The sequence below is a fragment of the Vicia villosa genome, linkage group LG2 (assembly GCF_029867415.1).
Source record: "Vicia villosa cultivar HV-30 ecotype Madison, WI linkage group LG2, Vvil1.0, whole genome shotgun sequence".
Lineage (NCBI taxonomy): Eukaryota > Viridiplantae > Streptophyta > Magnoliopsida > Fabales > Fabaceae > Vicia > Vicia villosa.
The window spans coordinates 171,026,478-171,040,820 of NC_081181.1; the positions used below are offsets into that span (position 1 = coordinate 171,026,478).

At 29.7% G+C, this 14,343-nt stretch overlaps 1 protein-coding gene across 1 annotated transcript; it reads right to left on the bottom strand.

Moving 5' to 3' along the window:
- Positions 1-2,773: 2,773 nt before the first annotated feature.
- Positions 2,774-4,614, bottom strand: LOC131647426 (GDSL esterase/lipase At5g33370-like). Its single transcript, XM_058917314.1, has 4 exons — positions 4,301-4,614; positions 4,084-4,211; positions 3,758-4,000; positions 2,774-3,650 (listed from the first exon to the last, which is right to left on the bottom strand). The coding sequence occupies exons 1-4, from the start codon at positions 4,539-4,541 to the stop codon at positions 3,165-3,167; spliced, it is 1,098 nt and encodes a 365-aa protein (XP_058773297.1). The 5' UTR covers positions 4,542-4,614; the 3' UTR covers positions 2,774-3,164.
- Between the last annotated feature and the right edge of the window lie 9,729 nt (positions 4,615-14,343).

Genomic DNA, 14,343 nt, shown 5'->3' on the forward strand with positions numbered 1-14,343 from the left:
TTAATTGCTAGTTGATTGCTTATTAATTTCATCGTGATCATATTATACTAGAGAGATTTGATTTTCCCCCCTAATCCGTTGCAAAACCTGGGATTCAAACCCAGGTCACTAAGGCAACAAACCTGGGATTCAAACCCAGGTCACTAAGGCAACATTGCTGCAAGCTTACCACCAAACCATGCATGTTTAATTGTTTATAACTGCAAAGGAATTCTACATATTAATAAGTTTAGGGAATAATTTTTATAAAAAAGCTGCACATATAAAATAAATCATTTTAAAAAAGCTGTACATATTTAAATTATTCAACTTTAAATGTTTTTTTAAAAAAGTTGTACATATTTATTAAAAAAATTAAAAACGTTAATTATTAAACTTTATTCAACTTTAAAAAAATTATTCAACTTTATAAAATTAAAGACGTTAATTATTAAACTTTATTCAACTTTAAAAAAATTATTCAACTTTATAAAATTAAAAACGTTACTTATTCAACTTTAAAAAATTATAACAGTTTATAAAATTAAAAACGTTAATTATTCAACTTTATTCAACTTTAAAAAAATTATTACGCTTTATAAAATTAAAAACATTAATTATTCAACTTTATTCAAATTTTAAAAAATTATTCAACTTTAAAAAATTATTCAACTTTATTAAAAAAAATTTAAAAAGGTTTATTAAAATTATTATAATTTAACGTTTTTAAAATTATTTTAAATACTGTGAGTGATTATATATAAACATTTTTTAAATAATTTTATTTAAATGATTTATTTAATTAACGTTTTTGTAAGCAATAATTAATAATTAAAAAAACTGAAAAAAATGTTAATTAAAAATGTTAATTAAAATTATTAAAAAAATGTTTATATAATTATAAAAAAAAGTTAAAATATTTAAAATACATTTATATAATTATATAAAAAAATGTTAAAATATTTAAAATACATTTATATAATTATATAATTATAAAATATTTAAAAATACATATAAAATACATTTATATAATTATAAAAAAAATGTTAATTAAAATACATTTAAATATTTTATAAAAAAACGTTAATTAAAATACATTTAAATATTTTATAATTATATAATTATTAAATAATACATTTATATAATTATTTAAATATTTTATAATTATATAATTATTAAATAATACATTTATATAATTATTTAAATATTTTATATGTACAGCTTTTTTAAATATAATTATAAAAAAAAGTGATATTTAAAATAATTTTGGAATACAACTAAAATATTATTACTAGGGGTGTAAGCGGATAAAAAAATCCAATTAAACTGACAATTCAAACCAAACCAAACCGAAATTAAATCGATTATTATTGGTTTGGTTCAAAAACCGAACCAAACCAATAAAAACCGATGTAGTTTGGTTCGGTTCTCGGTTCTAGTTTTTAGGAACCGTCAATCCGATGAACCGAACCAATGACGCTCTAAATATTTTATTCTACCAATCATTAAACTCAAATTTTTTATCGGTCCAACCATTATCCATCTTTGTTTACACTTCCTTCCTCTAAGAAAAACATGCATCTAGAACCAAACTCTAAAGCATAGAAAGTAGAAACCATAAGTCACAAAAAATGCTTTCACGGAACTGCTGCTTTTGCTGCCCACAACTATTGTTCCTTTCACTACCGTCATTCTGATATGTTATGGTCGTCTTTTTCGTGTTCAAGTTCTCTTTGTTAATTTTCATATATCTTTGTACCTTTTTCTTTTTCTTTTTCTTTTTCTTCATCAAAATTCATTCAGATCTTGTTACAAAATAGTTTTGAAGCGTGTTTGAGGAGTGAAACATGTCAATGAATGTGCGTTTTGTTATATTCTATATGTTAAGCTTTGAAATCCCTTTCCAACTTTCTGATGCTAAGTGTTAACTTTTATATTTGATAGTGAACTTATTTCATGATGTAATGGAAATCATGTCACTATTTCGTATGGAATAAGAACAACTTGTAATTTGTTTATAATAGTATAAATATTTCAAAAACACGATAATGGAGAATATACGGATGAATATAATGTTTTAAAAAATAATAGTATAAAATACACCAAACAATACGATAATGGAGAATATACGGATGAATATAATGTTTTAAAAAAACATTATAAACCGATCAACCAAACCAAACCAAACCGAACCAAATCGGTTAGTTTGGTTTAGTTGCAGCAATGTTGATTTAGTGGGGTAGGGTGTTGAATTTTATTAAACAAAACTATAGAGTGAGTAAAAGTTGAATGTGTGTTGAATTATTAGGTGGAAGAGAGAAGATGATGTGGAGTATAAAAAGTGAAAAAGTAGGGTGTTGAATTTGGAAACCATTGTAAATAGTCTTAATTTGCAATTTTTCCAGCCTTTCCAAAGACAGCCACGTTAGCCGCCAAATATGAATTATGGTGCCCAGTCAGCAAGATTCTCCAAACCTAGTTAGTCAAACATGGAAACAAAATCTTTTTGTTAAGGGGCCATTCAAATCACATCTATTGTATTTTTTTCCGCTTCTAAACATTTTATTAAATTCTGATTTTGAAAATCAAACATTTTTGAAAATTATTTTTTTTTCGAAATAATCTATTCAACCTTCTTCTAAATCATTCAACTATCATATTCAACCCGCACTATATACTCAACATAACTCAAAAACAATTTAATTTAAAGTTTCCAGCATCGTAGCAAAGAACCAAAATTGAATTTAAAAATTGATTTCATCTCTCAAGAAAAAAGTGTTTAGCTCATGCTGAGTTTCAACCAAAATATGACAGCATATAAAAGTATGAAAATTACATATCCATATTACAACTCAAAGAAGGAAACATAAGCACATATGAAATAATAAAGATTAGAAACAAATTCACAATGTTGTAGACTCTATCACCGGGTGCCACAACAATGCTAATGCTTCTTCTCTAAAAGGAAAAAAATAAAGAGTGAGTAGGTGAATAGAACTGGCAGCTAAGGTTCTCAAAACTGAGCAAATTGTGTTTCACAATCATAAAGAGAACTATAAAAAGCAAAGTTACAATAACAAAAAAAAGCAATGAGCTAGAGATCATGTCATGTCATGAGCTAAATATATAATATCCAAAGCATATACTTGTGCTTGGTTTTATTAATTAGGTCATTACTCATATCTTCATATGGTTTCATCCAATGCCAAGATGGTGCTAAGATTCATTGGATTCATGTAAGCCTTAGAGCCAGCCATAATATCATTGACAATAAGCTTGTTGGCCTTTTCAGATGGATGAAATGCATCCCAAAATGCGTACTCATCTCTATTGGAACACAAGTTTGAAAGTGGTGTGCATAGACCTATTCCATTGTTTGGTCCTTGTCCACAACATGCTATTTTTGATGTTTTGAAACCATATTGTCCCGGGTTGTTTACGAAATTCAGATGAGTTTTTCCTGTGTTAGCTGCAATGAAAACATCTCTACCAAGTTTCTTGTTGAGTGCTAGTAACATGCTTTCAAGTTGAGGGTTAAACAATGATGAAGCTCTTTGAATCTCAGTTGAACATTCTCCATTTCTTCCCCGTTGAGCAATTTCTGAAGGTACACATCCCATAGGTCCTGTTCCTGTCACAAGAACTCTTCTTGCTCCCAAATCATACAGTTTCTGAAACAACAAACCATATTCAACTTACATGCATAACACATAAACACATACACACCAGACACGATATTGACAAGTTGACATCAGTACAAGTTTTAAGGGAGTGTTACCTGCAAAAGTTTTTTGTACTCAGAAATGAGAAACTTGACATATTGAGGTAATGGATACTGACGAGACCTTGCGGAATAAGGAACCAAGTAGTAATTATTTACAAAATCATTACCACCAACAGTGATTAGAACAAGTGCTTGATTCACACGAGCTTTTGCTTGTGATGCTCCAATAAGTGCACTTAATCTATTTTGATACTCTTGAAAATACTCATATTGTCTATACATTCTTATAATGTTCACCTGCAAAATTGCACATATATATTAATATCAATGCAGATACATAATGAAATTATCAAAAAATAAAGAAAAAAGATATTAATTACAAATTGAATTCCAGTGTCATTGAGTATTCCAATTCCAGCAGAAGCAAAATTAGCTCCAACAAGAAGCTTTGGTCCTCTTAATTCAGGACTTAAATATGGCAATGTTGCTTCTGCACCAAGTCTCTGACCTGAAACAATAATTCCATTATAGTTATATACAAAAACGAATGAAGATTAATTATACATATAAAAAAATGAATGAATATGTAAACTTAACTGATAAGATCAGGAATATTGTAACCATTGGAGAATCTACCAGTTGGTCTGTGGGATGGATAATCGATTCCATAGGGAGGAGCATCGGCACGAGCAGTTGTAGCCAAGTAATTGTTATTTCCATTATCAACAAGTGAATCTCCAAACACTAGAAATGTTCTTGGAATTGCTTCAACAAATAATATTCCTCCAAAAACTAAAACAACAACAGCAAAACTTACTGACAATGAAGAATATGCCATTTCAAAACTATATTTGTTGTTTGTTTAGATGTTTTTGGATGTGGAAAATTACGTGTGATTTATGTGTTTATATAATGATGAATTGTTTCACAGTTTGATTGTGATTCTACTAACATAGGAGGCTCTTTAATAATTGAAGGTTTATTTCTTTTATGTTTTGTTTCTGTAAATGGTGGCAATATGCAAGAAAGATTAAATGTGATTGGTTGGATTCAATAAATAAGTTTCAACTGCAATGGTAGATCATTATGTTTTTCATGCTACTTAATACATGCAGCTTATAATTGTCAACAAGTTATAGTCTTAGTTAGAGTTTTGGAGAGAAAATCATTATTGATAGAAAAAGTGTTGATCAAATAATTCAGACTGAAAATAAAGTGTTCAACCAAATCATAAATGATAGGCATGCAAAACCACTTTTTTCTTCTTTTCTGGTATTCCATTTTGACACTTGTTTTTCAAACTTGATGATGATTAAACTGTTATGGTTATATATGTGCATATAATTCAATTACACACTTATGAAATATCAACTATGATCCTAGATGAGTAAAACAAATGGTCCTGGTTCATCTTTCCAAATATAAAAAAAATCATATTAGCATTAAACCAAACGGACCAAAACTTTTTACATTTTGATTGAATTTTGAACTAAGTCTTCTAAATATTTTTTATTAGTATGATATATTATATTAATCTATTATTTATTAGTTTTTATTTTTTTGACAATATATATTTGATTTATTGTATTTTAATTCATCTAACTACTTCACTTATTATTTTTAATAAATAATTTTATTATTATTATAATCAAAACAACTAACCACTATTTTAAAAATATGCAAAATTTAAATACAACATTTAAAATGAGCAGAAGGAAATACTAATTTTTGTATTAGTTAAATGAGTTGAAATAAATAAATAGACATGTATTAATAAAAAATAAATATAATTTAAGATATATAAAAATGTTTATAAAAAAACATATAAAATAAAATGTAATGCACTTTCTGAAAGTAGAATGAAATTTCAATGGTAATTGTGACTTTTTGGGTGATATTTTTGGGCAGTGACTGCAAATGGTGTTAGGCAAATGTGAGAATAATAATGGTTTCTGCCATATGCTGATAAATAATGAAGAGTGTCAAAAAATGTGACACTCATAATTTCAAATACTATTAACTTTATTTTGAATAAAAGATATAAAAGGTGGTAATTTTAGGCTAACTGTTTAACGTGATCCATGGTTTGCTATTAAATTTTAAACTTGTAGGTGCTATTAAAGTCTCATTTCACTTTATCAATGCTCCTTTTCTTGGTAGAGATCAGATAAGGGTAGAGGGGAGGAGAAAATATACTCTAAGCCAATTTCAGATTCTCTCTAAAAATAAGTGTTTTTAGAGATTTAGATGAAAGTATTTATATAAATTTGGATTAAAATAAATATTTACTTAATTTTTTTTATCATAGCGACTATATTAATTATTGATATATTCCGTTCTAGAACCAAAATTACGAGTAATGCAGTGGTGGGTCTGCAAGATTAACACTCTAACGCACAAGTCAATTCGGAATTTAAGATGAATGTAGTGAAAGTGAAAATCAAAAAGTGTATCTTGCATTTTGCATGAGATGCCTTTTATATATATTGGGTCATATGGAGTGACATTGATTTGAGTCTTAACTCTTTGGATTTGGCCGGCTCAGAACCGTTGCTTCCCAGGCTTGTCGGACATTACTGAGTTGGGAAAATCTTTAGCAGTCGTGATCGGCCTCTTGGAGGGGTACCATCAGGCACCCCTCCAACAAAATTTTCAGTATGTAGCATCAGGCACGGTAAATTGGTAAATCCAACAATTTTTTTGATATTTATATGAAATCAGGCACGGTAAATTGGTAAATCCAACAAATTTTTTGATATTTAAATGAAATTTCTGATACGGTATTGAAAATTTCAAAAAATTCAATATTTTACAGAAATAATTTAGTAAAAACACCCTACTTAAAAGGAAGACATATATAAAATGGGGGTGGCAAATAAATTATCTCCCATGTTCTTTAAATACAACACCATTTAGAATTTTCAATTTTATTTCTTTTGGGTAAAATATAATCTTTGGCCCTCATCAAAAATAAGATATAGATGGCCTCAAACCAAGTATTTTTTTAAAAATAAACTCCTTCTCTTTTTCATTTTTTTCTTAACTTTAAAAGAAATAAATCTAAAATATTTTCCAATTGAATTAAAATAAATAAAAAAGTAACTTAATTAACTAAAAATAAAACACATATATTTTTTGAATATTTTTAAAAATGATAATAAAAATAAAAATATATTATTGTCTAGAAATGAAAGAAAATTAGGATAAAAGTTTAAACCGAAGAAAAATGTGAACATGCACAAAAAATGCAAAGATACAGATGATTGTTATATTTGTTGACTTTAGTAAAAGTCATTTTTTTTTCAAAAATTATGTAGAATGCGTTAAACTAAAACACGACATGCTCATATGAATGACATGATGAAATGCCAGATAAAGAATGAAATGTCCGAGGCAAAAATTGGGGTATGACAATAGTGATCTCTGGACGTATGATTCCAGTCTCATGGCACTAGGATCAAAGAGTGTGTAATCTTTTATGTTCATTGCCTTGTCATTGGCAATGCCAATAACGTCGATGTCTGCCATGACAACTTCTTCTTCTTTTTCTTCTTCTTCTTCTTCTTCTTCTTCTTCTCCTTGTATTATCCCTTCTAAATCTGCTAAGTCATCTACAATGAAGGGAGGAAGACTCTCTGGCAAATGTCCACTAAGTTGAAATAATCTCCTTAGTACTCTAAGAGTTCTTTGAGGTTTATGATCTCCTTTTTAAACTAGATGCAACAACTTGCGCATACAACAACTAAACACCTTTCGTGACATCAGAGTACATGAAATGTTAAAGGCTCAAATGCTTAACAAAAAAATAGTAATGAATACAACATAAAAAAGTAACTTGGCACTCCCCGACAACGACGGTAAAAATTTGTTGCTTGAAAATGTGTCACATACAAGTATACATGTATGTTTAAAAGTATCAAGTGATAAAAGTAAGGATATCGTACCCACAGGGAGTGATTGTTACTTAGATTGATTTGACAAGAAACTATCTCTTGAAATTAGGCATGATCAATGATAAAAAATAATATATAAGCATCATAAGTTCAATTTTCTTCTCAACTATATATAAATAGTGCAAGGTAAGAGTGAGTATATATCAAGAGAGAGTGTGTTGAGCTATAATCCATTATTAATAGTGAAGTAAATACATGTTCATGATGTGTAGTGTCGTGCCAGGAAAGGTCAAAGTGATCTAGACGTGTATCTCTACAACACAAAGCATGCATTAAAAGGCAAGGGAACAAATCTCTAAGTCACACTTATAACTCTATAATACGTTTGTTTATATTCTAAAATCCCTTATAGTTGTAATTCCTTATCTCTAAGTGAACTAATAAAGTGAATATCTCTATCCTACTCTTTTCAACTTTTTTTTATTATGAAATCCACTTGTTGTTGGATCTCTCACAACAACAATCTGTTATCTTTTTCTAAGTTGATCATTCACAGAAACATATTTGCAAGAAAGTTATCACATAATAAAACAATGCAGTAAACAACACATCACTTAACATAAATACCACTTAATATTAGCTTTTCATTGCCCAACAACAAAAGGTTTAGCTCATAATAAACTGAGTACAAACTGCTGGAGGTAGAGAAAATAACAAGAAAGATGGGGGGTTTGAATTGGGTTTTCAAAACTTTTCCCTTCTTAGAAAAATATTCATTTAGATAAACATTAACGCATGAAATAAATAAAAAGATGACATATTCAGTTATCTAGGTTCCCCTTAGAAAAGGTTAGTCCTGTCCACCCGCCAAGGTGATTTCGCCTTAGGAAATGAATCAATCCACTAATCATTGAAATGATTACAATTGCACGGGCCAACTGCCGGTAACTAACAACAAAACATTGATCAATCATGTTAGTGATCACTTAAGAATTCTGACTCAACTGGTCCCCTAAGAGATATAACGATCAATGACTTATTTAAGAATTGTGACCCAACTAGTCCCCTAAAGAAGATTTTCCCAAAGCATGTTGATCAGCCTGTTAGTGATCCCTTAAGAATTCTAACCCAAATGGTCCCTTAAAGAAGATTTCCCATGATGACAAATTGTCACCGTCTTCTTGAGCATACAGACTAAGACTAGTCACTAAAGGAACAATCAATAGAAATTGATTAACATTTTGTGTTTACAAGATTGCTTTTTAAAAGCATTTTACACAAAAGATTAAGTACATGCAACACAAAAGTGTTGAGAAAGATATGAGCAACAAATCCTTGCTTTTTACAAGATTCTACAAAGATGTTTATGATAAATTGTTGATTTGCATCTTGTAGTAATCTTCTCTTCTTTTTCTTGTCATCTTCGGCTTCAGCTTCATAATGTTGCAACAAATTTTTCTTTGCTTTGATTGAGCTTCATATTCTTCGCATTTGTTGTAGTAGCATTACAGCTTTAACATTTTTGATGGACAACATCTTTGGCTTTGGCATTTGCAACTAGTAGTATCTTTGGCTTTTGCTATTGCAGTGGCAACCATAAGATTTTCTCCTGAAGTCTTGATCTTCATATATACTCTTCAGGGAAAGAGACATTGAGAGGATAGAAAATTCTTTTCTTCAAATCCAACGGTTACTTTCCAAATGATATAAGTGTATATGTCGGATGTAGGAACACATTACTTCCTTAGCCTTGTAGCTTGCAGTTGTAATGTGATGGCCTAGAAGACAACTTTTGAATAGTACGAACGTCTTGATATTTTCGATTTGTTGAGCAGACCGTTGTATTGAATCTTCATGAGAAAGTTTCTTGATCTTATCTTCATTTGATGTACTTCTAATTCTGAAGTAGAGGCTTGAAAGAGATCACTTTCTTTTCTTTGTTCTTCTGATGATGTATCTGATGAGTAGTTCAGAAATTACTTTGTTGGGATAGCATAAGAACATCAAAATGAAACATGAGCAGAACTTTGTCTTTCAGAAATAATGACAGCAGCCTTTCTAAAGTACGACGAAAATATTCCTAGATCAAATCTGTATCTGAAGAGATAACTAATTTGATGGTGGGACAACAGGAGCAATACAAGCTATAGTGTTTAAGTCCTTTCAAAATAGAGCAGTATCTTATTATAATAGTGCAACATCATATATGAGGAACACGTCTAGATATCTGAACAAGAGTCATCAACTAAACTATATTTCAGATGAATTCTTATCAGCTGATCTTTGACTATGTCTTCAGAATAATGAGCAACAACTCTTCTGACAAACATATCTTTGACATCTGATCTTGACGTGACAACTTGTATATGATGTAGACTTTGATTATGATTTGGAGCAGCAACATCTTGGTAGAAACTGTTTCTTCTGAACACGCTTGAGACTTCTGAAGCAGCAACTTGTTGAGAAGTGTTGTGGAGATCTTCTTTATGATTCATTAAGCATTCCAAGCACCTACAAAAATGAAAGAGAGTAGTCTTTTGGATGATTCTTTAGATAATATTCCTAAATCATTTTGAGCTTTCTGATTTGCACACTGAAGAAAACATTAGAAACAAAATTGTTTACATATAAAATATATGTGTTGTTATCATCAAAACTTAGAGATTAGGTGTAGAAACAAATCTTGTTCTAACAACTGCAAGCATGGTTCTCAGAGGATGCATTCTTAAACCAATATTAGGAAAGAAATGTAAACCTAAAAGTAACTTGAAGACTTCTTGAGATGGATAATCAATAAGAGATGACTCAAGTCGCGCCAGGACTCAGAAGCTGGTACAGTAAATGGTGAGAAGAAGAAACTCTCTTTTATCTCCATTATCCTCACACTATTATCTTATGTATTTTCTCTTTGAAAATGTTGAACTTCTTTTCAATCTCCATCAATGTCTATATATAAGCCTCCAGTAGGTTCCTTTGGATGTCTTGGATTATGGGCCAAAAGTGAGGAAATCAAATCAAGCCCATTACATGAATAAACGCCTTTACATCATTTCTTCTACTTAGCATGCAAGGAATCATGTATAAGGGAACAATTATGGGGGACAAGGTGTCTTGTGACAGGATGCCACAGTAGGGTGCAGGCGGTGTTGTCCTTCTCTTGCAGAGCGCACAGATTAGTGGGTGAGCCATTATACCTTCTTTTGTCTTCTAGCGCCTCTTAGTCTTATCAATTGTAAAATCACAAGGTGGTTTTCCTTGTTGATTTAGTTAGAAGCTTGTGTATAGAAGTCTAGGCTTATGCTTGTACAAAGTTCTAACAATATTTAAATCTCTTACAGTGGTAATGAGACTAGATGTACCCTTGGTTGATAAAGGTAACTAGTATATATCATTGTGTTCATTTACTTTTCTGCTCTTTATTTTCGATTTATTATTCATTCATTTATTCATAATTATGGAAAAATTACAAGAAACAAGAAAAGTGCTTAAAATCTCTAAAAATTCCATTAAGCCTAATTCACCCCCCTCTTAGGTTATGCACTCAAAACTTACAAGCCTTCATTATTTTGTGGTAAACACTTTGATTTCTTGAAAATACACATGAAGGAACATCTAGAAGCACAAGGAGAATAAATTTCGGATGTTGTAGAAAATATTCCATTTGTTCCTATTAATGTTATCAATGGTGTTGGTACAACAAATATAAAAAGTTCATGGGATGAAAATGGCAAGAAAAATGTCTTATACAACAAGAAAGCAATCGATTTACTTAAAGCATCTCTAAACATGAATGAATTCTTCTTTGTCTCTCGATGTAACACGAAAATAGAAATTTGAGATACTTTAGTGGAAACTCATGAAGGGATCGTTGAAGTAAAAAGATTCAAATTAAATACTATAAGCCCGGAGAATAAATCCTTGCATTAAAAAAATATTTGTACACATGACCAATCACATGATTGATCTTAGTAATAATTTTAATAACAATGGACTTAATCTTAAAGTGCTTATATCTTTAACTAGAGAATGACAACCAAAGGTGACAACAATATCTGAAAAGAAGAGTCTATATACTACGACATCTTCATCTTTGTTCAGAAAACTTCAAGAGCATGAGATTGAACTTGGGAGACTAGAAAAGCACGAGATTCAGGAGAAACAAAAATCCAAAGGCATTGCTTTAAAAGTTGACTTAAGGGAAGACTAGAAGAAGATGAGAACTTCACGCTTCTTGTAAAAAGGCTTGGTAAGTTTGTTTTGGTAGTAATAATAAATATTTAAACTTTGCAAAAAGAAATAAAATTTTCAAGGAAAAAGAAGCCTGTACGTCAACTCAAAATGTCACTTGCTATGAATGTGGAAAGCAAGAACACATAAAGTTGGATTGTCCAAAACTTACCAAAAAAGTGGTTTCAAAGGAAGAAATGAGTCAAAGTCCGAAAAGACCTATATTGCTTGGGATGATAATGAAGTGAATTCATCATCCGATTCGGAAAGTGAGGAATATGCAAGGTGCAATGAATTATTGCTTTGATGGCATCTCACCATTTCGATGATGAAGAAGAGGTTAGAAATGAAATATCTTCTTATGATAATAATGCACAAGGTGCAATAGATGAATTACTCAATGAGTATAAAATTATGTACAAAATAGTGTCAACACAAAAGAAGAAAATTTATATCTTGAAGAAAAGATTGACACCATGCAAAAATATTTTAAAGTTGAAAAAAATATTATTTTGTTAAAGAAAAACAAAATTTTACATGAAAAGAGTGTGATTCACCTTCTTTCCAAGTCGTCCATTTAAAAAAGAGTTATCAAATTAGATTGGAAGGTATAATTAGTAGACAAAGGTATTCTAATGATAAAAGTGGACTTGATTATTTAAAATTTGATAAGCCAAATACTAGTAAAACTATCTTTGTCAAGGCAAGTGACCAATCCAACAAAGAGAACGTGAATAAAGTTCATAATGTTCATCATCATCCTAAGAAAAGATTTGTTAAGAAAGAAAATCTTATGTTCCTAGATATAAAAGTAATTTTGTTTCTACATGTTTCTATTGTGATATAATTGGTCACACACCTAATGCTTGCTATGTAAGGAACTTTAGTATTGTTAGCGAGCATTATGTGTGGGTCACGAAAGGAACTAATTATGAAGAACCCAAGGCACATTGGGTACCTAACAGAACTTAATTTGTTTTGTAGGTTTGCTTGAAAACCTCTACAAATCTATGATATCTAGGTAGTGGTTGTTCTAAGAACATGATAGGAGATATAAACATATTTTCATCTCTAGTTCTAAAGACCAAGGATTATGTCACTTATGGTGACAACAAATGATTGATTTTTGGTATAGACAAAGTTGAAGCACCACCTTTCATAACTATTGAAGATGTACTGTATGTTGAAGGACTAAAGCACAATATTCTAAGCATAAACCAACTTTGTGACAAAGACTTCAAAATCAAGCTCACCAAAGATGAATGTTTGATTGAAGATGAAGCCACTCATGATGTAAAACTTATGGGTAAAAAATTTAATAACATTTTGATGATTTCTTTAGACGATTTATCTTCGAAAATAAAATGTCCTATGGTAAACAATAATGACTAGACTTTGGTATAAAAGAGTAGTCCATATTCATATGGAACACTTAAACAAATAAGTTAGACGTGATCTAGTCATTAGTTTACCAAAAATAAAATTTGTCAAAGATAAATTATGTGATGCTTGTCAAAAGCGAAAACAAACCAAATCAACATTAAAAAAAAATAATATCAACTACAAGGCTCTCCATTTCTGATTTCGCAACGGAACAATTTTTATTTTAATTCTTTGAATTTTTTTAGCGCCAAAATTTTCAAAACAAAGAAAGGCTCTGTTTGGTAAAACTAGCTGATAGCTGATAGCTGGTAGCTGATAGCTGATAGCTTTTAGCTGGTGACTGGTAGCTTTTAGCTGGTGACTGATAGCTGATAAGTTAACATGAGTGTTTGGTAAATTAGCTGTTTCATTAGCTGATAGATACAAAATGACATAAATGATCATTTTAATTAATAAGAATAATAATATTTTATTAAAGTAATAAGGGTATAAATGGAAAAAAAAGTCACAAGCTAAAAGCTACAAGCTCAAAAGCTACTTCAAATAGCTTTTGATAAAAAAACTAAAAGCTAGTAAAAAAGCTACAAGCTAAAAGCTAAAATAGCATTACCAAACAGTGCTTTTTCATTAATGTTAGCTGAAAAGCTAAAAGCTAAAAGCTAAAAGCTCTTTTTTTGGGTCTGACCAACCAGACTCAAAGTTGACTTGATTTAATTAAAAAAAAATTAAAGTTTTTTTTTCAACTTCATTAATTTACTATAATATATAAAATATAAATAAATATAAATGATAGACATAACTATTAAAAAAAAGCTTTAATGCAATTTTGACCCTCAAGTTTTTTAATTGTTTAATTTTGTCCCCTCAAGTTTTAATTGTTTGATTTTGGTCTTTTAAGTTTTTCAATTGTTTGATTTTGGCCCTCCAAGTTTCAATTGTTTGATTTTGGCCCATGAAGTTTGCAAATTACTTGATTTTATTCTCTCAAATTTGTCCTCTTTTACATTTGATAGTCCCTTAGTGACATGTAGACTAAACTTCTCTTTTTATGTTTACTTTTTCTCTTGTTTTTTTACTTGTTTTTTCTTCTAATTTTCTTTTCTACAATTCTATTTTTCTTCTCTTTTTAATAGTAAA